At 46.9% G+C, this 25,316-nt stretch overlaps 6 protein-coding genes across 7 annotated transcripts; 4 read left to right on the top strand and 2 right to left on the bottom strand.

Moving 5' to 3' along the window:
• Positions 4,668–5,492, top strand: LOC8073208 (heavy metal-associated isoprenylated plant protein 45). 2 transcript variants are annotated; one of them, XM_021460538.1, is made up of 3 exons: positions 4,668–4,748; positions 4,889–4,964; positions 5,086–5,492. In XM_021460538.1, the coding sequence occupies exons 1-3, from the start codon at positions 4,695–4,697 to the stop codon at positions 5,406–5,408; spliced, it is 453 nt and encodes a 150-aa protein (XP_021316213.1). In that variant the 5' UTR covers positions 4,668–4,694; the 3' UTR covers positions 5,409–5,492. The 2 variants fall into 2 exon arrangements, with proteins under 2 accessions (XP_021316213.1, XP_021316212.1); XM_021460537.1 differs by having other exon boundaries at positions 4,683–4,793.
• On the top strand, positions 6,868–9,787 carry LOC8073207 (tobamovirus multiplication protein 3). The gene is made up of 8 exons (XM_021459724.1): positions 6,868–7,184; positions 7,822–7,912; positions 8,014–8,066; positions 8,158–8,322; positions 8,748–8,866; positions 9,030–9,147; positions 9,231–9,308; positions 9,395–9,787. Exons 1-8 carry the CDS (start codon positions 7,050–7,052, stop codon positions 9,491–9,493), a joined length of 858 nt encoding a protein of 285 aa, XP_021315399.1. The 5' UTR covers positions 6,868–7,049; the 3' UTR covers positions 9,494–9,787.
• Positions 10,619–11,745, top strand: LOC8076025. The gene has a single exon (XM_002454423.2). The coding sequence runs from the start codon at positions 10,745–10,747 to the stop codon at positions 11,429–11,431; it is 687 nt and encodes a 228-aa protein (XP_002454468.1). The 5' UTR covers positions 10,619–10,744; the 3' UTR covers positions 11,432–11,745.
• LOC8076024 (cytosolic sulfotransferase 15) lies at positions 12,080–13,090 on the bottom strand. Its single transcript, XM_002452701.1, has one exon. The coding sequence runs from the start codon at positions 13,088–13,090 to the stop codon at positions 12,080–12,082; it is 1,011 nt and encodes a 336-aa protein (XP_002452746.1).
• LOC8073206 (uncharacterized ATP-dependent helicase C29A10.10c) lies at positions 13,528–16,106 on the bottom strand. The gene is made up of 5 exons (XM_021459598.1): positions 15,230–16,106; positions 14,843–15,172; positions 14,417–14,744; positions 14,065–14,329; positions 13,528–13,971 (listed from the first exon to the last, which is right to left on the bottom strand). Exons 1-5 carry the CDS (start codon positions 16,055–16,057, stop codon positions 13,740–13,742), a joined length of 1,983 nt encoding a protein of 660 aa, XP_021315273.1. The 5' UTR covers positions 16,058–16,106; the 3' UTR covers positions 13,528–13,739.
• LOC8076023 lies at positions 21,091–25,146 on the top strand. The gene is made up of 4 exons (XM_002454422.2): positions 21,091–21,747; positions 22,571–22,786; positions 22,879–23,232; positions 24,100–25,146. Exons 1-4 carry the CDS (start codon positions 21,286–21,288, stop codon positions 24,571–24,573), a joined length of 1,506 nt encoding a protein of 501 aa, XP_002454467.1. The 5' UTR covers positions 21,091–21,285; the 3' UTR covers positions 24,574–25,146.

The following is a 25,316-nucleotide window of genomic DNA, read 5'->3' as shown; positions in this document are numbered from 1 at the left end:
CTGGACACACTTCGATCCAAAACGCTGACACGATCGCCCCATGAAATCAAAGTTATTGTATTCAGTTCTTATACTCCAGGGCCGTGATCCAATCAATGAGTTAACGGCCAAATGACAGGCAGTGCCAAGTTCAGAGTCCATTTGAATTCTTAATAAGGTCCATATGTAATGAAGCAAATGATCGTATATATAACAGCTTTTCTTGCTTTGAGGTTCCTACCGATATTATCGAGTGGTAGTGATTAGTGACTAGTGAGTATGTAGAATATAACAAGGAAAAAGAGGTTGGTAGCACGTTACGATGGGCTGTTGTGTGTTGAGCAGACACGGCCCAGCAACAAAGACAGACCTGATATTGGCCCAGATAGCTTAAATACAATGTGCGGCCCATAGGCCCCTTCCGTGTCGCTGGCAATTGGCAATCGTCCAATGGACAGATTTTGATCCATCCCCCCCCCCCCCCACCCCCCACCCCATTCGGTTGTGGCCCGGTACGGTTGGAGAAGATACCATGGCCCATGGTTCCCTTCTCCGAAGGGCAGAAAACTGTGGCTCAGGTCAGGTGGACGGGCATATCTCCTTTGCCTTCAGCCTTCAGGCGCCTGCAGCAGTCGTAAGAACTAGTGCAAGAAGCAACAAGGCAGAGGACCGGGACCGGGACCAGGACCAGCAGCTTGGCCTGCGAGCTGAGACCCGAGGTTGGATGCGTGCGGCGGCGAGGACCGAGGATGTGGCGTTTGCCCGTTGGATTCAGCACAGAGCGAGGACACGCGGACACGTGAATCGTTTGCCGGTTGGATAAGCCGATAAGGTGCCATAATACATTTTTCAATAATCCTTCCCCGTGCCCACCCTGCCATCGCTGGCTCGAGTGCCCACGTCCCGGCGTCCCGCGGGCCGCGGTGCAGCGAACCTAGCAATATTCCCTCCGCCGAGAGGAGCGCCCGCCACGCCGCGCGCGGGCGCCGCTGGCTCACCAGGGCCCCAGCGGCAATGGCCTGCACTGCAAACCACCAGCCACGCCGCCCACCGGACGCCAAAGCGACCAAAATTATGGTTTATCCCGGTCCCGGCCGTATCCAGGAATCCAACCCAAACCCAATCCACGGACCGTTTTTAAGGGCCCCCGCGGCGCGGCCAATCATCGATTTCGCTCCCACCGCACCACCGGAGAGTTCCTTTCCCGGTTTTTCCCCCCAGCCCCGCCGCGCCGCAAAAATCTCCCCCAGCGCACCGATTAATCATCAGCCGACACACAGCCGGGGAGCGAGATGATTCTGGTGGCGATCGTGGCGGAGCTGCTGGAGGAGTACACGGCGCTGGTGGCGCGGGTGCTGGAGCAGCTGCTCCACGGCGCGCCCTTCCCGCGCCGCATGCGCTTCCTCATGCTCCGGAGCCTCCCCTTCGCCGCGCCGCCGCCGCCGCCACCGCACGCGCTCCACGTCGCCACCCGCGCCTGACTGAGCCCGCGCCCTGACGTCGCTCTTCTGGTATACAGGAGCACTGTTCGTCTGTGTCCTTCGCCGTGTGTTTACTTGCTGTAATTCTCAGTCATGGAAAGAAAGGGTCGTAGTAAATCTGCAGTGGCTCCGCGGCTCCTCCTCGTTGTCTGAATGTCCCGTTCAGAAGCTTCAGCTAGAGCAGCAGTTCCAGTCCACGGATCTGCTATGTAAATTCTCTACTTAATTTGTCCAAGTAATTGTAGTGATTGATGAACAGCAGATTCGGAGTTGTGCTTTTGCAAAAATTTTCGTTTCTCACCACCGTAGCACTTTCGTTTTTATTTGACAAACATTATCCAATCACGGAGTAACTAGACTCAAAAGATTCATCTCACAAATTACAGGTAAATTATGTAATTAGTTTTTATTTTTATCTAAATTTAATGTTTTATGCATGCGACTAAAGATTTAATGTGACGAAGAATTTTAAAAATTTTTGGCCTAAAGTGTTTTCCAGTTTGGATAACTCATTGCTTCCAGTGGTAGCTGCCTACTCCTAGCTGGTTCGGGATGTGACGAGAGTTTACTCTTTTCCGGTGCCGTCACGGTCAGGAGAAGCGAGGCGTCTGGATATTTTGGACGGCCACGTGGCGGAGCATGCTATAGCTTCCCGGCGTCGGATCACGATCTGACGCCCGGGCCGCAGAGTTGCCGTCGCTGGCGAAACAAAAAGGACTGCGGGTGGGACTGCCGATCCTTTTGGTGACGTACGAGGTGGTCCAGATGACGTAGACCTTTTTGATGCGTGTCTCGCGCCTGACGGCTCTCTACGGTAAGGACTGCGGCAGCGACGCGTGCGCGGAGTGCATGCCGCTGTCTAGCCAAAAGATCATCGCCACATCCTCCATGGCGGTTGAAGTGTTGATCCCAACACAAATCTTAAGTAAACAAGAACTCATTCACTTAAGTTTATCTATCAAATCTCTTAGCTAAATCTAATAGCAATTCAGTAATATTTTTCTCTTACAATAAACCAGCGAACAATACGGTTTTTTAGCCAAGCAAACACGTCCCAAAGTCTGTTTGCCCGTTTCTTCATTAGCGTTCGTCCTTATTAGTATTTAGTACAATGCAACGAACGGCAAGCCATTTCTTCCGACTAAAAAAACAAGAAACTATAGATAAATGAAAAGCAATTGAATGGGTTAGGTCAGGTCCTCAAAGTCAAATGATATACATACCCTCTTTTTTATGTCCTGCTTGCATGCTTCTATATGTTTCCAGCTTCCTGCTCCCATAGTCCCATTAATCTCACCGAAGGTTATTAGACTGTTCGTTTAAATTTATCTGCTAAATCTATCATTATTTATTTGTATTTTTCTTTTATAATAAATTAGTAAATAGTATTTTTAGTTGTGTTTTATCAGCTAAGCAAATAGACTCTATACGACTTGTTTTTTCGATGAAACCTAGTAGTATAGACAGAAAAAGATTAACACATGGCATTGACAAACTATCCATCACGGTCACGGCCCGTGCGTTCGACGGGCAAGGCGCAAAGCAAAGTTTGACCACCTTTTGGACTGCGCATTAAAGGGAGAGAAAACCTGACGAGCATATTGTTGCGTCGGGCCAGCGGAAAGCCCATGAAATCAGCCTAGTTCATTAAATAAATCCAACGCATAGAAGTAATCAAATAAGCCTCACTTTTACTGGGCCAGCAGAAAACCCGTCAAATCGGCCCAGTCCATTAAGTCTAACACATTAGCACTGGGCCTCAACTACAATTCCTAGTTGTTTCATACTGTGGGGAGGAAATCAAAACCTGTTGGTTATCCAAATTACCATATAAATGAGTTTAGGAGTACCTCAATACTCTTTCCGATTAAAACAATCTGCAGGCCAGGAAATACATTTCTTCAACAAATTGATTGCTTCCTAGGACTTTGGGTGTATTAAGGAGGGATCCAAAGATTCTAAGAGCAATTCCAGTAGGAGCACTGAAATCAGGGCCTATTTAGGTGTTCGTCTCTACTTTTCTTGACCCCCTATTTTGCATATACTCCAATAAAAGCCTTGAAACTAAAGCTCGAAAAAATACGACAACAATCACTTACAAATGGGGTCCATATATCATTGAGGGCGTCAAGCTCTCCTTCCTATCCCTTTGTCCAACACGCGGAAAGCATGGAGCCAAAAAGAGGTGGACGAGCACTCCTATGCGACGAAGCCAAGAAGAGACGGATGGCCGGACCTGCACCCATGTGGCGACGACGAGGCTGGATGGTCACGCCTATGTGCACGTGATGACGGCAAAAGATAAGCTCCCTGGGAAGGATTTGAGTGTCTAGCCAAATTTGAGGTTTCAAATAGGGTTCCTTCCGGAGCACAATTTTTAGTTTGTCATCTATATTTAGCTAGGGGATTCAAGTAGGGGGTCCTACTGTAGTTACTCAAAGTGAAACGTTTTAGATTCAAATTTTCTAGAGAAAATTTTCTCTTAGAAACAGAATCACATGGTGGAAACCATTTGGCTGGTTATCTAGATTCAGATTCTAAAGAGGAGCAGCTCTTCAATACCATATCCCATCGTCATAAACCTATCATACCAGGGACATAAGGCAATTTTATTGTTCTAACAGCACTCCAATACATTTTCAATGCTTCTTCAAATAGTTCTCCAGCAGCTCCTCAATTTCATTTTTCTCTTAACGAAATGCGTGGTATGTTATTTTAGTTAAACACTTTTTAGCAAGATTTAGGTTTTTTTTTCAACAAGCAAGATTTAGGTTGACCCAGCGACAAACGAGTGGAACTAATACCAGGTCACTCCCGACCGATTGTCCATAAAACGACATGAAACACAATATGGCAACTGGCAAGTGGCCTGGGCGACCGAAAACGATCGGCCGGACTCGGACGCGGGCTAAAAATCTCATCCATTATCTGGAACCTGCCGGTGATATGACAAATGTTCTTCCCCCAACATGTCAAGGCCTTCCCGGCCAACAGATATCCTTCCCCGGAACAATATTTGTTCCTGGCGCATATATTCCCCCGGCCGGCGGCCCTCGTGTGTTGGGAGACGGCGTGCTTTTGGCATCCGCCAACTGCATGCAATCGGTGTCGCTCTCTTGCAACTTACCGTGAAACATTGGCCTCCTATCGGGCTATCGCGGCAGTATTTATAAGCTTCGTCCTGCACTACTCCGGCGGCCATCGAAGCCGGCTTCGCACGGTGCCTGAAAAATAATGCTGCGCTTTTGGAGGACGCAGAGGAGCACCACCTCGTCGAACGCGTTATCCGTGAGTGAACCGATTCCTGATCGTACGTCAATGAGAAAGACGACGGTACGGTACATGCATATATATATATATATATATATAGTTTCTGTTGCTTGATCAGTTGGCGTACGTTTTGCTTGTGTTTTCTGTGGCCAAGGTAGGTCGTGGAGATGAACGTGCACATGGACTGCGACGGCTGCGAGAAGCGAGTCAGGAAGGCCATGTCCCGGCTCCAAGGCACGCACGAACGAATAATTCCTTGTTCATCAGAAATACTTGTATTGTATATAACAAAAAAAAAGAATGCAATTTTCATCATCAGTAGTATATATAACAGATATATGTTTGTGCAGTGCAGGAGTGAGCTCGGTGGAGATCGACATGGACCGGCAGAAGGTGACGGTGACGGGGTACGTGGACCGGCGGGAGGTGCTGCGCGCGGCGCGGCGGACCGGCAGGGCGGCGGAGTTCTGGCCGTGGCCGTACGACGGCGAGTACTACCCGTTCGCGATCCAGTACCTGGAGGACAACACGTACATGGCCACCGACAGGTACTACCGCCACGGCTACAACGACCCCATGATCGGGTCCTACCCGTGCCACGCCTTCACGCATGTCATCGACGACGACGCGCTCGCCGTCTTCCACGTCGACAACGTCCACGCCTGCGCCGTAATGTGATGCATGCCCCGGAGCTAACTGGTCTTCTTCTCGCAAAAGAGAGAGACCATCTTAAACATTATATTATCAGCTCAAGAGGCCGTACGTTAACAAATCGCTGATGTGAACAAGCAGCTCAAATAAAAGTCCTGCTCTAAACACCGCACAAAAAAAATTGGTACTGTGTGATTTTTTTTTATTACTTGTGCAAAGGTTGTATGTGTGTCCGGTACCATTCAGCAAGGAATCTATAGAGGAATGGACATCGATGGACGACACGGCAGTAGCTGCTCTTCTAGTTTTCCAATGGCTCAGCCAAGACAAGAGTGATGATGAACTCGAGGCATGGATATATTCTTAATTCTGGTGCGGGGAAAAAAGATCTTAAGTCATGCGTGCAGGGACTAATTGATAATGTCCGAATATGCCTTATCCTGCAACACTTGAGCTAATGTAAATACTAGCAAGCTGGTGTGACAGCAAGCAAGGGGTGTAATATCGCTAAACATGGTATGATGGATTAGTAGCTATGTTCACGCATCCGATAGCAAAATTGTACTAATCGGCCGACGGCATTTGCCTGTCTTCAGAAAACGTGGTATGTTCAGGATCAGCGAAACGCTGAGAAATATGGGCAACAGTCTGAAGATATATGAACACCAAAGACGACAAAGAAAATAGTAGCATCGGAATCGGAATTCATTGGTCCTCTATATTTATGTCTGTTCGTTTTGTCAGGGAATTTGTGCTGAAGGAGTACTACATGATAGGAGCAAATAGCTAGCCAAACAGGCACGTGGATCCGCCTTACACCATCCATTTGGGAGGAATGTTCTGCTTTATCTAGTAGGAAGTGCTCCAAACCTGCCAACGAATTGCTCCCTCTTCAACTTTCAGAACTCGCTCTGTAGAAAATGTCCCTCCTCAGTAATCCCATGACCAAACAATAGCATAGTATATGCATCTGATCAGATACACACTATGATGCATGCAAATTTTCGTTTGTCAGGCTTCAGATTTGCTGTAGGTTTGGATTGTTCAGAGGAACAGCAATCACGGTGCTGGCTAATGGACAAGCTCCGGTAACATGCGACACCACTCACCACCACAGATGTCAACTCTCCAGCCCGGACGGCGTCCAATTTGCTCGCGTGGGAAACATGCCTCGCGTGACAAATCCAGCAGCTAATCCAGAACGCGTGCGATTAATCATTAATCAAGACCGAAAACCCAAACCGAGTGTGCTGATCTCATCCGGCTGCCCAGCTCGACGAATCCCAAACGTGGCCGACTATAGCAGCCGCGAGCCAGCAATCACACCGCGAAAACGACGTTTTCCAAACTCGAATCGGCTCCAGAGTTGCAGTTTGAGGCCAACTAATTACTCGATTGATTATTTATCGGATTATAATCAATCCAGGCACGAGTATAAACATAGCGCGAGCGGCCGTACCCAACACAGCCGGACACCAACCTGTGCTCCTCTGTTAGAGCGACGAAAGCGACACGACCCGGCCGTATAAATCCACGCCGTCCGTCGCCGCCGGATCCCGCGAGCACAGCACACCCCACGAGTTTCCTGTCGAAGAGAGGACGACGCCTTTTGGCGTCGTCCTGTCCTTTTCTTTTCGAAAGGGTCCCTCTGCTGCGCGCCGAGCGGCGATGGCGGCGGCGCCGGCGCCCCTGCCGGCGGCCGTCGCAGATTGGTGGGAGCGCGTGAACGGCTCGCCGGCGTGGCAGGACGGGATCTTCTGCGCCCTCGCCGTGCTCTACGGCGTCATCGCCGCCGCCTCATTCGTAAGCGTCCCGTCTCCTTCTGTTAATGCAGCTATACTATATGGACGCCACTAGGGAAAGATGCGTGCTTTCATGGTTGATGGTTCTGCTGAATTATTTACTCTGGCGTGATACCGTCGAAGGAATAAGCCTGTGCCGTTGGTGTGTTGATGTCATTGCTGGAGAATAAATACTTGTTTTTTTAGTACCTATTTGACATGAGTACCATGAATTTGCCGTATCACGACCTGCAACTTTTAGTTGGGAATAAAAGAGATGCTTGTTTGCTTTGTGCCTTGAGGAATGAGGATAACAAATTATCAATAATGTATTGCGTCCGAACCTTGTGAAAGATGATAACCAGGACGAATATATATACGCGTTTGGGTCAATCAAGATGAAAACCACAATTTGGAATAGAGATAGATAGTTGGACAAGGACTTGAGGAGTTGAGGTTGCTTGCATCTTTCTGATACATCAAAATCTCACCTGATAGATAGTGCTGGATAAGAATGTGTGCATAGCATCTGAATATTTGTATTAAGTAAGAGCATTAGTATCTTTCTTTATGCCTGTGGTTGACATGCAATGCTTGCTGTTTAAATAATAAATTATTTGAAAAATAGAAGAAAAAAATGATTATAATGTGCCATGCAGATCCAAGTTGCCAGGATACAGCGCAGAGTTCCTGAATATGGATGGACAACCCAAAAGGTCTTCCAGTTCCTGAATTTCGTGGTCAATGGGGGTATGCAGTTCAATCTATGTTGGAGAAAAACATTACATGCTCTCCTTCATGCTCAGCTGTCTGTTGTTTACTGCTAATCTTGCTGTATTGCAAATCTGCAGCCAGGTGCTCTATCTTTGCTTTCCGTCGCCAAGTGCAACAAGTGAACCCTCCGGTCTGGATGCCTTAACTTAGTCTTGTAATGTAAATGATAATTTTGATTTGGCCGACCTGACTTGGATTGCTCATGTTCATTTCTACTCCAGATCTTTCAGCATGTTATTCTTGACCTTCCTGGGCTTGCATTCTTCACTACCTATGCGCTGTTAGCACTTTTCTGGGCTGAGATACTTTACCAAGCACGTGGACTAATGACTGATCGACTTCGATCAGGTTTCTACATCATTAATTGTGTTGTTTATGCATTGCAGGTAAAGCAACATCTTTCTGAGTCTATTGCTAATTCAATTTGTATAAATTTTGCTTGAATTTGTGTGGCTCTGTGCTGAATAACATTGCACAATCAATGATAAAATAACATTTGCATTCACATTGTATATGGTGTTATTCCAAATTATTACAAGCCAACTAAAACTGTAGAATTCATGGCATAATGTGAAAGAAGATCTCTGATGTTTAAAACTCAAATGGCAAAATAGAGATGCTTACTAACACAAACATGAAGCAGTTAGCAGCAGGTTTTTTTTTTATGGATGACTTCTAAGTTTTGTATTAAAGAGTTGCTCATGTTTGTCTTCAACATGACTGTTCTTATTTCAATTTCAGATGTTTATATTCAGCAGCCTGTTATGCTATTCACGGCATTCTGATGAAAGTATTTTTTTTTTTTCTTCAGGGTTTTCTATGGCTGTGTCTCTGGTGGAATCCAAATCATTCTGTGCTAGTCATTTCTAAGTTATTCATTGCAGGTCTTTCCTTTTTCACTGCCTTGGGTTTTCTGCTGTATGGAGGAAGGCAAGATCATGACTACTCTGTTTATTTAAAGTTCTGAACAGCAATGCATGATTTTTTTTATTTTACTTTTTTGTTAGTCAATTGGACTGCCCAGATTGGCTGCAAAACATGTACTGCACTGTATCCAGTATATGCACTTATACGATTCTGATTTGTTGGGCAGGCTCTTCATCATGCTGAAATATTTTCCTATTGAGTCAAAAGGGAAGCAACAAAAGCTGAGAGAGGTCGGCAGAGTTGCCAGCATATGTTTCTGCTGTTTCTTGGCACGATGCATAATGGTAAGGATTTCTGTCCACTGGAAGTTGTGCAGGTTTAGCTCTCATGATTCATTTACGAAATTCACACTGTATTTGCTTTGCAGATGTGCTTCAATGCATTTAACGAAGAAGCTGACCTCGATGTTCTTGACCATCCAATTCTAAATTTCTTCTATTACCTGGTACGTATGAATTCTGCAAAGCATGAGGTTATGTGTTCTGCTCCAGTTTGGGAATTCCACTGTTCTTATCACCTTCTTTTCTGCAGCTTGTCGAAATTATCCCTTCATCTCTTGTCCTGTACATTCTGAGGAGGATTCCTGCAAAACTTCGGCTATCTCAGTATCACCCCCTCAGCAGCAGCTAGAGACGAGGCATTGCTATCTTCTGAGCTGAAAATGGTGACTGCTGTCAAGTTATGCAAAATCAACCGCAAGACCCTTTGTATAACATTTGTATAGGTGGCCATCCAAAAATTTTCTGTAGCTTAGCTATATCTAACCCTGTTAGTTCAGTTTACTAATTTATGAAATTTAGTGTTCCTTAGTGTTATTGAAATTGAGCATATTGAAGGAAAGCACTGCTGTAAAATTTTAACTACATGGAAGTTGAACAAGGTTTTCTGGAGATGAGTTTAACAGCGAGTTACTCTTTGGAATCATTGAACTTGTTTTGATATTCTTCCTCTGGTGACCTGTAAGGCTTTAGATGGGCTGTCAGCTTACAAAACGCTTCTTCACATGGGCTATCAGTTTCGAACCTTGCAAGCGTTTGTGAACATCTTGGGCACCACTTGGCTGCAAGTTTTTCCTGGCACGTATAACCGGTGATGGATGCCCGACTGGCTAGCATGCAGAGATACCTCATGTGTGACCAGGATGATGAGACGGTCTAGCATATCCTCACCACATGCGTGTTCGCCCTATAGGTTAGTCGGGCTGCGGGAGCTTGGGTCGAGACGAGTGGACGAGGGTTTTCAGAGTGGTGCCGACGTGCAGCACGATGAACGCCGAAGACACAAGGGCTTCAACACTAGTGATCCTCATCGTGTGGACGTTATGGTTTGGGAGTTTTTTTAATAATCCGAAAAGGCCTGAAAGAAATGACTGAAAATTGGTGCTGTTTGAGTCAATTGAACAACATTTTCTTGTTACGGAGACAAAAGGATCGTGTGAATGTGAAGCGTAACTGTAGTTCTAAATTATAGATCAAGTTTTGCTTTAAGTCAACATAGTCCGTCATTGATAAATGTATAAGTGTACTCCCTCAGTCCCTATTCATATAAGCTTGTTTATTTGTTTTATATAAATCATATTTTTCAGCCAGCTAACAATGTTTTACTCTCACAAAATTAGTGAGCAGTATTTGGGACTAGAGGATCCACGCAAGTCGCCGCCACTTGCTCATTAGGCAGATCGGTGGGCCCCACGAGTCAGAGACGCAAATGCCACCCACCCCTAATTCACCAAACCAACCGAAGTTTCAGATCTTTTCTTCACCAGAGAAGAGTACCAGTACTACCAGACCTGCTCTCGCCTCACCCAACTCCGCCGCCGCCCCGCTGCTTCCAGTCTCAAAGACCTTGGCAATCGCCGCCCCACAAACCCTAGCCGCTACCATGGCCTTTCTCGCTCCCGCGGCCGCCGCCTCTTCCCTCCGTACCCCCATCTACCTAGCCACCTCTTCCCGGCGCCGCTCCTTTCTCCCTGCCGCCGCGAAAGCCACCGCCAGTTCTGCACACCCCATCCTCTCCTCACTCCGCATGGCCGCCTCCGCCGCCGTCCTCCTCGCCGTGACCTCCCCGGCACTCGCGTGCACCCCCTCCGCGCTCCCACCCCCGCCCACTCCCCTCACGGTCACGGTGTCCCCCGAGGCCGACGACGCCATCCCAGACGCCTCCGAGACCGAGTCCCACCCCTTCGAGAAGCTCATCATCGAGACCGCCTGCCTCGTTCGCATCGGCGGCGCGGACGAGGCGCGCTCGCGCCTGGCCGCGGCCGGATGCGGAGAGAGCTACGCCCGCCTCCTAGCCGCTCAGGCTCTGTTCGTGGACGGGATGGTGGACGAGGCGATCGCTGCCTTCGAGGAGCTTGCGCGGGAGGACCCCGCCGACTACCGCCCGCTCTTCTGCCAGGGCGTGCTGTACCTCGTCCTTGGCAAGGAGGCGGAGTCCGAGTCCATGCTCGAGCGATGCCGTGAGGTCGGCGGCGACGCGCTAATTGTAGATCCGGCAATGATGGTAACGCCGACCGTGGGCGCGGAATCCGGTGAGGAGAAGGCAGAGCCAGAGCCAGCGGAGGTGTGACTGGTAACTCTGTACCGGATGATCTCAGAATAAGGTAACACGCATTTTTGTAACCATAGAGGGATACGAATGAGGAGAGGGAAAATTCAGAACATGTTCCGGTGATATGAATTAGCTAGAGGAAAATTTGAAACGAAGTTACTGATTCTTTAGGATGTGAAGATGTCCGTTTCACATGGCCTTACTAATAAATTGAGAAGGCAGTGGCTTTCATCTCGATGATGATGAGCACTTCGATTTGATTCATATTCAGATCCATTGAAGCTTTATATTTGTACCTTAAATTCCTCATCCAGCTGATGGTTGTTTACTTATTTCAGTGTCATGATGAACTTATAATTGAAACAAATACTAACCAAGCAATCTGTAGCATGTTTGTGTTCAGATGGTGAGCAATGTGCATGAACTTATCTCACACACCGTGTGTTTGTTACAATGATGTGGGACTTTTATTCTGCCTGAAGAATCAGGAACGACTGCTTTCGCTGAAATTTGTCTAATGCTTATTTGTTATGAAAGGAAAATATTGTTTACAGTAGTGCCGAAGTAGTGTTGAAAAGGGCGGTTTGGGCTAAGACAATCGGAGCCGAAGCCCAGCAATAGATGCAGGACAGGCGATCCACACCTGACCCACACATTGATGATCGATCATGGCTGGCCGATCATGGAGAGCCCAGATCCTATTCCTCGCAGTTTTTCCTCCACGATGTCATCCAGTCTCCTCGCCATATCCAGCGTCATGTGCGCCTTCCAGTCACCGACCTCCCCCTTTCGAAAGAAGGCCGAGTTCTTGAATCGTGAACGGCCGTTCCAGTGCATCCCATCCCGGTTGGCCTTGACGCTCCTCATCTTGTCCATACTGCACAGCGTCACAATCGCCTCAGGGACGCCTCTCTCTGCCTCCTCGTCGGTGAATGGGCAGCCGAGGAACGCCGCTAGGCGCCTCACGTTCCCCACAGTGTCCTCCTTCAGGTCCTCGTACCGGAGGAACACCACCTCCTCCGGCCGCGCCATGCTCTTCTTCCAGTACTCGGCCATGTTGTCCCAGACCGGCCCAAACGGTGACACGCCGTCGCAGAACAGGTCGAACGCCTCGGCGAACGGCGTCATGGCGGATCCCTCGGGCTTGATCTTGTCGACGTAGTGACGGAGCGAGACAAAAGTGTCCTTGGGGTCTCGGCACAGATAGACGACGCGGCACGCGGACTCCCGCACCGATGGCGGCAGGGCCGTGAACGGCGCGTGCACGGCCAGGACACGCGGCGACGGCATCTCTTCGAGGACCGGGACGGGCGACGCGGAGCGGTGGTTCTCGTAGATGGAGTGCAGGAACGGGACCACGTCGTGCGGGCTGGAGACGAGGAGTGGGTGGCGCTCGTCGGCCGGCGCGTGGTGGCCGCGGTGGACGACACAGTAGACGAGGGCCTTAAGCCACGTCGTGCCGGACTTGGGAATGGTGGCGAGGATGATGTCGGTCGGGCGGGCGACGAACGTGTCCCGCATCGCCAGCGTCGGCGCCAGCTGGTGCTCCGGGTACCAGAAGCCTTCGTGCTTCCGGTACGGGGAGCTCCCGATACCCTTCTGGGATGCAGGGAGGGACGACGCCAATTCCTCATACTTGGAGAAGGCGTTTGCGCATCCATTCTCGCCGGCGACCATCTTGCCGCGGACGCCGTGTGTCGTCTGTGGCTTCTTGTTGCTCTACTGCTATACATATAGGCACTCATCAACTCTCCTCGCCTCCATTAGTCAGTGTCTTGCATAACTCGCTCCGTTCCATTGGTCGTACCCGTTAAAAAATGCTGCGTGCAGAACTCGTGATTGCCTTTAAATAGAGCACCTTATCCTGATTCGTATTTTTTAATGTTAGGAGACTCTCATCATCACACGCTAATTGGCCTTTGATTCTTCTACACTCCATAATAGTCGTTTGAAGCATCAGAAAATCAACATGTTGTGTGTTGCTTAGTTGCTATGCATTGTCCACATGCTATCTACTACTCCGTATATTTCCATAAGCCTATATGGAGTTGTCACCCAACGTAGTTAACAAACTTGCACTTATTAGTGGAAACAAATTATTGTTACACTAGGACGTCAATGTTCGTGGGAATAATAATGGTTGTTCAAACGTTTCTTTTCATGACGTTAGCGACTAGTATAGTTGACCTCGTGTGCGTAAACTAATTTCAGTAGTACCGTCCTCCTGGCGTTGTTTATTTAAGGGTTCCAGATCCATCACCTCATAAAGAAGCAAGTAAAGTACATAGCGATGGCTAATAATGGGTGGCTACTACGGCCAAACTTGTTAGGGTCGAAACCCGGACCTCGACCCGCCGCTGATACGCAGGCCATCCAACTTGAGCAGACTGTCCACTTGGTCCAGCTCGATGGCGGCCTTGATTATCACATTGTTGAGGTCCTTGTCGTCCGTGGCGTCGAAATAGCAGCCCCGGTCCTTGGCGTCGGCGACGATCCCCCGCCAAATTGTCTTGGCGCTCGCCAGCGTCTTGGCGTTGCCCAGAATCCACAGGCAATGCCTGCCGACGAACACAAAAGGCGGCAACACGGTGAAACCCAGAGATCAGACAACCATGCGTTGCCGGAGAAAAATTACAAGCGCTCCCACTCACTTTGCCCGCGTCAGCGCGACGTTGGTGCGGTTGATGTCGGCGAGGAAGCCGATTTTGCCGGCTTTGTTGCTGCGCACGGTGGAGAAGATGATCACGTCCTCCTCCGCGCCCTGGAAGCCGTCCACGGACCGCACCTTCACCGAGAACAAACCCCCCTCGTGCGCCGCCAACGCCGCCCCGGTGATCTTCTCCTGGATGGCGCGGACCTGGCCTTTGTACGGCGACACCACGCCCACGCGAACGCCCCTCTTCGTGTCGACGGACTCTGCATACAGCAGACGCTACGTGTAAAATTAAAGTCACGAGTACAAAAAAAAAAGAGAGAATATCTCACGGAGCGGGGAACACTAACCTTTGAAGAGCCTCTGAAGGATGCGGACCACGGCGGCGGCCTCGATGGAGTTGATGAGGCTCCGGTCATGCTTGCCCGTGCTCTCGTTCCCGCTGTCGATGTTGATGAAGGAGTAGGAGCCGTACATTGGGCCGCTCAGGTGCCGCCTCTCGTAGTTTCTCTTGAGCACGTTGGGGCCGTCGGTTATCCGGCCGTCGTAGAAGCTCTCGACGGGGAACTTGCTGATCCATGGGTGCATCCTGTACTGAACGTCGAGGAGGTGCTTCGGCTGCCCCAAGGATGTCAGCCTCACGAACAGGCTTCTTCCAAATTCGGCGTCCTCACAAACCTGTACGGAGAGTTTTAGATCGTTTTCATCTAAGCTGAATTGTAAACAAATTTAAAATAACGGCTGAGGAAATAGCCATAAACAAAAAAAGGAGACACCTTGCTTTTGACAAGAGCTGGTAGCTGGTACTCATCACCGATGAGAACGGCATGACGGACGCCAGGCAGCTGCATAGGAATCAATGACTCGCACTCCTTGAGCTGCGCTGCCTCGTCCACGACGAGTACCTCGAACGGCTGGGCGTTTTGCAGGCAGTGCAGACGGTACGAGCTAGAAGCCGTGCAGAGCACGCTCTTGGCCCTCTGAAGCAAGAAGTCCTCGATCGTTCTGCTCTCAAACATGTCGGGAAGCTCAAAGTGATCAGACAGGTGCTGTAACTTCTGAACACACGAGGATCTCGCTTCCTTGAGCTCGAAACTCACATCTGTCTGCACCTGTGACACCAGACTCCGGAACAATGAACGGATCCCTCCGTCATCTTCAGCATTTCTGAAGAGTGCTTGCAGCTGTTGCTCTGGTTCAGACTGCACAAGTTCCCCAAACGCAGTGAGCAAGGCCGGCAACTCTGCCATGCAGCGAAAATTTTCTTCTGACGTTACAGATCTGGGAAGATCATCGCCAAAAGTTTTAACACAAGTGTGCAGATGATTCACAAGCATTGTGTAGTTACTCTGGAAGTATATCTTGAACGGCATTTCCTCCTTCAATTCTCGTATCTCTTTCTGTATTTTCTCTAATTTTTTCTGTATCTCCTGAACCTTCTCGACCTTAGTTCGGTTAGTAAGTTCCTCTCTGTTTTTCAGATAGCGACCAAGTTCGTCTCTCAAATCATTTTCATCTGAAACCAATTCCCTTATCTCAGACTCTAAGCCCTGAACGTACCTATGGTACTCAACCGACGGATGCTGTAGAAGCCGCAGCATGGAACTCAGGGACTGTGCCCAACCTGTGCCAGGCATCAAGCACTGACGCAGACGTCGAACACGGGATTCCATGAAAATCTTTTGTAGGTTCCCTTCTTCCACACCCATCCTGCCCTCGTTGCCGAAGAGCACGACGTCGCTCAGGAAGCACTTCCTGCCATGTCTGCCACCACCGGAGGACGACTCGTCGACGAGATCAAGGACCCGAGATGCGACCTCCACCACCGCGGTGTTCGTCGGGGCGCAGGTCACTGTCCGGTGGTTCTTGACCAGCATGGACCACAGGAGGGTGCTGATGGTCTTCGTCTTCCCGGTCCCAGGAGGCCCCCAGATGAGTCGCACGGAGCAGGTCGGTTGCTGCACTGCTGAGACGCAGTCGTGCACGGCCATCAGTTGCGACGCGTTGAGCTCGAAATTCTCGAGGCCACTGAGCGCTTCATCGAGCAAATGCAGAGGTGGTCCTGAGGTAGATGAATTGTACTCCTGGCCAAACCGTTTCCCATATGAGCATCACAGCATGTTCAATATACACAGCTAGAGAAATGTATTATATATACCTTTGGATTGAGAACCTTCTGGATGATGCTAGTGTTCCTACACGCTGCAGCATGAACATCCAGAGCATTCAGTATGCGATTGTACGTGGTCATATTGATGAGAAACACCGCAACAAGGGGCAATCCTTCCTCGGGCGCTCGCGACAGCCGCACCACCGTGCCGTTGCCACTATTGGCTCTCAGCACCGAGCCTAGTACGTAGGACTTCCGGGTTCGTCCCAGGTCCGACATGTGCCTGGGCTTCCGATCCGTCAGCAACAGCACGTCGGCGTCCCTTGGGGCGTAGACATCTCGCTCTCGCTGTGACTGTGTCGACTCAGAATCGACCTTGGCCTTCCTGACCGCGATGCCGAAGATGGCCTGGTCCGTGTCAAGCTGCTCCATCCTGACCACATCGGTTGCTGGCGCGTGCTTGATGCCTTCCAGCGCCGAGCATAGATCGGCACGGGTCTCTTCGATCAACGGTGCGGTAAAGGATTGCATGTAATTCTCCAGTGAAATGAAAGTCCTGGGTATTTTCTTCACCTGCATTATATTTGTCATCATGGATTTCTTGTTACCGGTCGTTACGTTTTATTTTCTTTTTCTTTTTCTTTTTCTTTGGCGAAGCTGTCATACGTAATTTGTCCACACTCCAGTGACAAATTCAGGTTCAGAAGTGGAGTATTCATCAACAACCCAAAAGAAAATTGATACGCATGCATGTGTGATGTTCGAAGAACATGTGAATATAAACGAAAACACTGACAAATGTAGCTAGGTTAATTAATCAGAATAAAAAACTGGTATACGCATTTCTCTTCTGCTTGATAAACAGGCTAAAAGGAAAAGCAAAAAAAAAGCAGATGCTCACCTTTTTCTTTAGTAGATTCTTGTTGAGCACATCCTGTAGCGTCCACGAGAACATGTGCCTCTCCAGCTCGCTCTGCTGCCGCGCCCCGTACCTGCTACTGCTACTCGCCCTCCCCCTCACAGTCACAGACTTGGTTCGGAAGACGTGGCCGTCAGGCGATTCCGGCCGCACCAGCACGACGTCGTCGTAGTCGCTGTCGAAGTAGTCGCTCATCGTGCCGAACTCCGGCGAGTGAAAAAGAAGAAGAAGCGGTTGACCGATTGCAGACTACACAGCTGTTCGTGGTCGTAGTTTGCAGTATGGTATACGCAGGAACGCAACGGAGTTGGCGATTTATTTATAGGGTAATGCCTGCCGTAGTGCCGAGTTAATTTGAGTTGGATGCCAAAGGCCAAGCGATTAACCAATGCAACTCGCCGTTCCGTTTCTCAGTGGTTAGCATGTATCGTGCGGATGACCATTAATTCATTCATCGCTGTGATAGAAGCGAGGAGCAGCTGATCCATCGGAAACAATCGAGCGGTCGTCACGCAGGAACTGCTGCCGCTGGCATAGTGCCATGCGCGTGAATTGACCGACGCGTACCTGCGTTTCCTACTTTCCTGGTGTTTACCGGATCAACTTTACGAGATGCACTAGACATGCACATAATAATACTATGGATTCATCTACTACTTTATAAAAAAAAAATTGATCAGTGGTATATGCATATTGTTATAAAAACATTTTCAAGACAAATTTGTTTACGTGGTTTTCATATTTTTAAACTCAACAAATTAAAAGTTACTCATGATTTATATTTTTAATATTTGATCAAAACTTTTTCAAAAGGACTTGTTTTACCTTAAAATGGTTGTGGTTCGGATCAGTGGAGCGGTTTATTGAACCGGTCCATAAAATGGAACCAAATGGGCTCAATTCTGATATATCAAAGAATTTAGATTGATGGATCGAAAACCAAAGAACCAAAGGATCCAGCGGTTTGATCCTCCCCGTCTGGCAATACATACGGCGAGAGTTCTGGCTCAATACATACCGCTGAGCTCGAACCTTGGCCAACCGCCAATGAGGCGTTGCGGCTGGTACAACAACTTTCCTCTCGCTACTTCACTAGAGACCGTCCTCGTCGTTCTCCTCTGTTCGCTCTCACTTGTAGTTGCTGTTGGTGAGCTACCATCGTAACTTCGTAAGTGGTCTACCTCGACCAGGACGCGCATGGCGCGACGCTAGGACACAAGTCGCCTATGCTAATTGGCTTGGGTGCAGCTGGAGGATGTCCCACTCCGTCTGCGCATCACTCGGCTTCCACCGGCTCTCTTAGGGCTACCTTGTCCATCAGCTTCGTCGCGAACCAATAGGGCCTCACCACGCCGCCGTTGTCGGCGCCTCCGTCGCGGAGCTCGAATGAGTATGTTGTCGCACCTAAACCTGCTTCGTAGAAGCCAACACCTCCGCACACGGCTCCACAACGGGTGCCGCGGGCACAGGAGCGGCCGGGGAAGCCGTGTGGGTGGCGGTGGCAGCAGCAGAGCTACTGCAGCCGGAGCACTCGCACGCACTCCACCAGCTCATCGATTACTCCGCAGCACATATGACGAGTAGTTCCCAAAGTGTGGCTTCTCCTTTTTTTTCTCACACACCCTCGCCTTCCTGTAATTTTGGAGGTATCCGTAATACCCATTGAGGCCCATTGGGTCAGCGGAATACAGATGGAGCAACCAGTGCTCTTCCGGAAATCAGCTGGATCGATGGCGGTTTGCTACGTGGATCACCCACCTCCATTTTGAGTTTTACCAGCCTGGAGGAAAAACTAGAGAGTGACGAGTAGTTCTTTTGAATTTTGGACTATAGTAGTTGTCCGTTTCTTATCTTTCTCTAATACAGTACTAGAGAGCGACTTGGAAAGGAAGAGACCCTCTAAATTCTTAAAGGAATAGAGATTTTGGTGAAAAATTACCCTCCAACAACTTATCTAATGGTTATGCAAATATAGCTATTTTTTATTTTAGATTTTCGCTAGCTAAAAATAGAAGATGAGAATGGCTCTCTAGAGTGTGTATGAGAGATAGAAAAGATATTGAAGAGTGAAGAAATATAGACAGCGATTTTTTATGGAAATGATTGTCTAAATGATGATTTAGAGAATGGTATTTGCAAAGACTCTTGGAGATGCTTTTAGTTCTATCTAGCTGTTAAACTTTGAATGCTTGCATTTCCGTTAAGCTTTAATGGAAATGAGAGTTACTCGTGTCAAAAGAAATACTAGAGAGTGACGAGTTCTTTTCTCTGTTTCTTCCCCCCCTCGACCTATCTACTCCCTCTGTCTTGTATAGTGTATTTTAGGAAATTTATGACAAATTAAAAGAGGATATAAAAGATGTATGTATCTTTATTTTATTTTTTAATCAGACGCTATCATCAACGAGATTAACAGTGATTGGTTGATAAATAAAAAAATATTTAATATAAAATTAGGTTTGTCCTCCAGAATACATTATATTCGAGAACATTTTTTAAATGCTAAAATAATTTATATTACAGGACATATTGAGTACTTAATTTCTCTTATTTACTGTATTTTCATTTTTTATCCGTCTGTTTATCCATTTCGTTCCTTTTTTTTTATGAATCTGTCTATTGGAAACATGGGTGATTTAAAGGCTCTTGTCACTGGGGTGACGGAAACAATTAAAAAAACTCAGTTTCCGTATCAATTACAAAACAGGTGACACATGGAAATCAAACACCCAAATTTGAAAACCACAAGACCTACATCTAGGCAAATTTGAACAAATTCAAATTGAAAAAATAAAAACACAAATCGCGAAGACAAATTAATTATATGGAAGGCAAATTAAAAGAAATTTAAATTGAAAACATATAAAAAACACACATTACAGAGACAAATTAATTCTATGGAAGGCAAATCGGAATAAATTCAAATTGAAAACATATCAAAAACACAAAATTCAGAGAGCAGATAAAAAACAAATTTACACCAATAATAAAATAAGTTTACACCAACATAATCAATGTAAAGTTTACAATATGAGACTGTAAGAGAAAGACATGAATTAAAATAACACATGAACAAGAAAAACATGCTGACACCGAGCATGGACACGAATCTGCATTTTACTTGAAATCTAGACAATGAACAAAACGGATTTCTAACATAGAAGCAAAGAAGAAAGGAAGGACCGAATCAAATAAGAGATGGATCTGATGGCCATAAATCTGGGTGACAAAAAAGAAAAAATTACCCAGGCAACATACAGATTTACCGTTTTTGATACCGTTCCATCTCCCTTTCTTTCCGTTACCTTTTTCTCTTCGTCCCCTAAAGTAGAGCCGTAGATGTGGGAATAATAAAGGCGAAATCGAAATTTTTATAACATGAATAAAAACAGAGAATTGAAGTCATAACTTTAGTTTTTGATAGATAGATTATTTTTTCACCAAATTTGTAATAACATAAATAATTGTTATGCTCTTTATGAGCTTTGTGCATAAGGCTCTGTTTGTTTGCACCTGTTAAAGTTTATCGCTTGTCACATCAAATATTTGGACACATCCATGAAATACTAAATATAGATTATTTATAAAACTAAAAACATAGTTAGAGAGTAATTTGCGAGACGAATATTTTGAGCCTAATTAGTCTATGATTGGACACTAATTGTCAAATAAACAAAAATACTATAGTAGCTATTAAACTTTAACAACATCAGGCAAACACCCCCTAAGTCATCCTATTGAGCGTGTCCAAGCATGTCACAAATAGGTCTGGGCGTCCTATTAAGCTAGTTTTCATTCACGATTCATCCCTGGCAAAAAGATTTGTCAAATTCTTGTGCTTCAGATTTTGGATTCGAGTATTACGACTAGTTAAATTTTTTATAGTATAGAAAAAATATAAAGACCATCACTATGTAGCTTAGCAATTAAGCTACGATGGAAGCTAGTATCACATTGTGGTCGCCGCTCAAACTACCAGACACGACACCAGGACCTCACGTCCTCACCCCACACGCACACGGAGTCACGCCGTCACGGACACGCTTGCGGCTTGCCCCCAGGTTTCTTCCCGTTCAAACGCGCAGAACACCCGTCATAGGCCAAGACCCCAGTCCGTGAGGGGAACGGGGGAAAAAACTCGAGAGATTCAAAACCTTCCAAAACCCTCGCCACTCGCCGCCGTCGCCGCCATGGACCGTGCCCCGCCGCGCGGCGCGCCCCGCGACGCTGTCGGCCAGCGGTGGCTCGCCGTCTTCGCCTTCCAGGCCGCGCTCTCGGCCGCCGCTTCCGCGCTCCGCCTCGCGGTGTTCCCGCGCGGCCGCAGCCACCCACTCCTCGGCGTCCCCACCGGCCTCCTCCTCGCGCTCGACCCGTTCCTCTCTTGCGCCGCCACGGGGCTCCTCGCGCTCGCGCTCCTCCTCACCGAGTCCCCGCACCCGCGGCCTCCCCCGCTGCCCCGGAGCGCTCTCGCGACCGCCCTCCTCGCCGCGGCAGGCACGCTCTGCGTGGGCGCCGCGGCGGCGATGCTACCCGAGGACGCCGGGTGGGAGGCCGTCGCTTGGCTCGGGTTCCGAGGCGCCGTGCTTGGGTCCATCTTCGCCGGGCACTATTTTGGCCGTCGGAGGTGGTTGCTCCAGTTCCCCGTCTTGCAGGTGAGTAGATTGGGGAAAACTGTGGTTTCTCATACAGAGAACAGGTTTGAGTGTTCTGAAATTCCAGATGATCTGTAAATGTCCACACAACACTATTGCAGTAATAGAGGTTGGAATTATTGCTTAACCGGTGTGCTTTTGGATTACTCACTTAGGTTGATACTAGTGACTTCTGTTGTTGAATGAACACAAGCATTGGCTGTTATTATTTTGCTCTTGTGTGCCTCCTAGTTGCTGTTGTGCTCTACAGCTTCCTCTACAATTTATTTTCGATTCACGTGTGAACTGGAAGCTGATAAGATGAGGGTATGAACTGAAAACTGATCAGTTGGGTTATGAACTGAAAATGGATCAGATGGGTGTGGGCGTGCCTACTCTGTCTTATAACACTGGTGAAGAAGCTGTCACAAAGGCGGCCGAGAGATAAACAGTGTGTTGTTTATATAAGATTAGAAATTTTGAGCCAGGATTTATTGAACTTGTTCTGGTAGTCTAGCATAGGCTTCCACTTCTTCCAGGAGTTGCTATGATCAAATTTGCATCCATACAGTTGATATTCCTTATCTTTATGTTGCCTGGATGCATTTCCCCACTTACATCTGCTCTAATGCAGTGAATTTATAACTGATACGTGATTCGTGGCTTGACAAACTTACAAAATTAGTAATTCTTTGATAAGTCTGTTTGGTAATTTTTAACGCAAAAATGTCATCTAATTGTTCGCATTTGTTTGAGCGAGTAGTAACTTGTAACCTTAGATTTTCCCCTCCGATCGATTAAGTAGTTCTCCATTTGTCTTAATTTTCACTTCCTTTGTGTGCAGCGACCTCTATTCTATGGATTGAAGATGGGTCTCCTACCATCTGGAAATAGGGCTCTAAAGTTATCAATCCAGGCCTTCCTCATTTCCCATTTCCTAGTTTTCTTTCTTCCTTGGCAATTCAGAAAGGGAGGTTCTGTTATACTTACTGAGATCAGCATTTTAATGGTGACTGCTGCTGTTTCCTTCTGTTTGGAAATAAACTATCAGTTTGTCCAGGTCTGTTCTTCGTATTCTTCGTCTTCAGTCTTTGGAGCTTGACTAACTTGAATATGTTGGTATGTAACCAATCCCCTTCCAACAAATTTCAGGTCGTACATACAAGGAGGTGCAGTTTTGCTCCACCTCAGAGCACTGCCGCTGCAGAGACTAACCCCACTGAATTTATCCTGGAAACTTTGGAACAAAGTGATTCACGATCATTGATACAATATCTTGCTTACCAAGATTTGTGTGTGGTATCTGAGTGTAATGTGGAACCGTGGCGCAGAGCTGCTTTCTTCGAGGAATCTGGTGAAACTTATAAAAGAATTGTGACAGCTTGTCTGAAGCCACTTGAGGAGTTTACTTCAAAAATTGCTGAAGCCCTTGAAGGTTTATCTAGTGATAAGCCAGAACTGATGCTCCAACAGTCCAAACTCTTTAGTGCATTTGATGATTCCCAGGTAAAGCTACAACCTCTGCTGTTGCATTTCGGCTGTGAGCTTTCTACTGTTATTCATGTTTGTGTATGAAGTCCCTTATAGGACCAACTTTGATAACTTGCTGGTAAATTAATTGTAGATGCAATTCTTCATTCATGATAAAATATTTATAATTAAGAGGGTGTCTTTAATGAACCTTGCATTTGTGTATAATGTAACTTGATGCTGGTTTATAAGTCCAACTTATTTGAACCTCGAGGTATGCATAAAGATTTAGTACAATGTACATGGATGACTAATTACCAATAGTGTATATTTTTCTCCTTAAGTACCTAACCTGATCAAATCAATTATTTTGTCATATTATGATATTGCTTTTTATCATGTCAAGACCAAATGACCAATACCTGAATCATCAGTTGAATTCTGGCAAACAAAAGGACCTTTGTAGACTTCTATTCTATTGCATGACTGAAGAAAATCTGTGTTTATTTAACAATTGTAAATAAGTATGGTGGATTCACATTTCTGTTTTTGGTTGTAATAAAGGTTAAAATTCATACAAGCAGTATTATGTTCCCATGACTGAGTGAATCCTCGTAGAACATTATCTGTTGATAGCAGGCACTCATATAGTTAGAATCCTTTGTTTTGTATTAGAAAATAATTTATACCAGTATAAAACTCATGATATGGTAATTTTGAAAATGCACTTTATTTATACTGGTGATGAATGCAGCATTGCAGCTGTTAGCATTAGTGTTCAACATGCCTTTTTTGTTTGAGGCTATGGGATGTGTTTGATAGTTGATTGTTTCCCATATACCTGAGGCTGCTTTTGTGTACTAATGCCTAACTGAAAATTATTGTTGTGCGTCTTTGATGTAGATATGCACATGGTGTGCTCGGACATTGGCAGTATTAACTGCACGCTCACGCCAGGAGGATCGATATGGTGTTGCTCAACTCACTGGCTGCAATGCTGCTGTGATGACAACGTTGCTGTCTGCCCTAGTAGCAATTGAGACATGTTTAGGAAAGAAAACAAACCCACAGCCTGTGCACTCACTGGGTCCTGAAAACATTAGGTGGGCTAGCTTGTCCACAGGACGAAAAGGCACTGGAGTTTCAATTGCAAGCACACAAAAAGGTGGCCTGCACAAGAAAGCTTATACCATGGCAGATGTTCTTCGGACTTCTGTTTATCAGATAGTTTCAGCATTCATTGATGACCTGCGAGCTAATGCAAAACCATCCAGCTTGGAGAAGAACTGGATCAGTGAAGGGAGAAAGCCTGTGTATGGTTCACAAGCCGTGTTGGTTCAGAAGTTGATTCTGTTTATTGAGTACCGTGCTGTATGAACTTGGCTCCATGTCTCTCAGATCCTTACCCATCAGATCATACTTGGATGGAAGTGTTTGGTTTTTAGAACTTGGTTCAAGGACCGTTGCTTTCCACCAGAACCTATGAAGATGGATCCTAAATTAACAGTTTCTCAAGATGAACTTTGACTTATGTATTCCTGTGGACTGCTGCACTGCTGAAGGCACCGCCGCTCTCGGAGTGGATAACCATTATCCACTCAGGCCTTGCTTCTATTCTGGTTATCCACTCAGGCCTTGTTTCTATTCTGAAATTGTAGCCTGAAAGTTGAATAGAGCCACCTGTATGTTGTATCATGAAGAGGAAATCTGAAAGACATGCGATTTTTTATATCGACTTATCAGATTTATGACACGAACTGTTAGTACTCAGGTTTTAGCTGCAACTTCAAACGAGAGGCACATTCAAGGTTTTCCTTTATTTGGTGGGATTAGTATTGCCAGGTTTCTGGTTTGTATGCTCAAAAGGTTTGAATAGGTTCCAGTTTTTTTCCCAGTTAACCAGTAGCAATATCCGCGTAGACTTGAAAGTTGAAACTTCTTTTTTCCAGATATTTGAGACCGTTGTTCGTGAATGAAATCTATGCGATCGTTGCTAAGTTTTCATTCCAAATCGAACGCGTGATAGGAGCCAGTAATCACAGTTCTGTTTTAAGAAATTTAGCTCTTCCAGTGATCTAGGGAATGCGATTGATGCTGAAATGCATGCACAGGAGTAAAAG

Source organism: Sorghum bicolor, chromosome 4 (assembly GCF_000003195.3).
Source record: "Sorghum bicolor cultivar BTx623 chromosome 4, Sorghum_bicolor_NCBIv3, whole genome shotgun sequence".
NCBI lineage: Eukaryota > Viridiplantae > Streptophyta > Magnoliopsida > Poales > Poaceae > Sorghum > Sorghum bicolor.
The sequence above is the reverse complement of the archived record's forward strand: the minus strand, read 5'-3'. Positions and strand labels throughout refer to the sequence as shown.

Bases quoted from the DNA above. Each gene is read 5' to 3' on its own strand.
- LOC8073208 (XM_021460537.1), top strand. From the start codon at position 4,695: ATGCTGCGCTTTTGGAGGACGCAGAGGAGCACCACCTCGTCGAACGCG. The intron at 4,794-4,888 runs GTACGGTACATG...TGGCCAAGGTAG, and splicing joins CGTCAATGAGAAAGACGACG to GTCGTGGAGATGAACGTGCA. The intron at 4,965-5,085 runs GCACGCACGAAC...TGTGCAGTGCAG, and splicing joins GGCCATGTCCCGGCTCCAAG to GAGTGAGCTCGGTGGAGATC.
- LOC8073207 (XM_021459724.1), top strand. From the start codon at position 7,050: ATGGCGGCGGCGCCGGCGCCCCTGCCGGCGGCCGTCGCAGATTGGTGG. The intron at 7,185-7,821 runs GTAAGCGTCCCG...TGTGCCATGCAG, and splicing joins TCATCGCCGCCGCCTCATTC to ATCCAAGTTGCCAGGATACA. The intron at 8,067-8,157 runs GTCTGGATGCCT...TTTCTACTCCAG, and splicing joins TGCAACAAGTGAACCCTCCG to ATCTTTCAGCATGTTATTCT.
- LOC8076025 (XM_002454423.2), top strand. From the start codon at position 10,745: ATGGCCTTTCTCGCTCCCGCGGCCGCCGCCTCTTCCCTCCGTACCCCC.
- LOC8076024 (XM_002452701.1), bottom strand. From the start codon at position 13,090: ATGGTCGCCGGCGAGAATGGATGCGCAAACGCCTTCTCCAAGTATGAG.
- LOC8073206 (XM_021459598.1), bottom strand. From the start codon at position 16,057: ATGGCCGTGCACGACTGCGTCTCAGCAGTGCAGCAACCGACCTGCTCC. The intron at 15,173-15,229 runs GCTGAAGATGAC...TCACAGGTGCAG, and splicing joins TGCAAGCACTCTTCAGAAAT to ACAGATGTGAGTTTCGAGCT. The intron at 13,972-14,064 runs GTGAGTGGGAGC...GTTCGTCGGCAG, and splicing joins GTCGCGCTGACGCGGGCAAA to GCATTGCCTGTGGATTCTGG.
- LOC8076023 (XM_002454422.2), top strand. From the start codon at position 21,286: ATGGACCGTGCCCCGCCGCGCGGCGCGCCCCGCGACGCTGTCGGCCAG. The intron at 21,748-22,570 runs GTGAGTAGATTG...CTTTGTGTGCAG, and splicing joins TCCAGTTCCCCGTCTTGCAG to CGACCTCTATTCTATGGATT. The intron at 22,787-22,878 runs GTCTGTTCTTCG...AACAAATTTCAG, and splicing joins TAAACTATCAGTTTGTCCAG to GTCGTACATACAAGGAGGTG.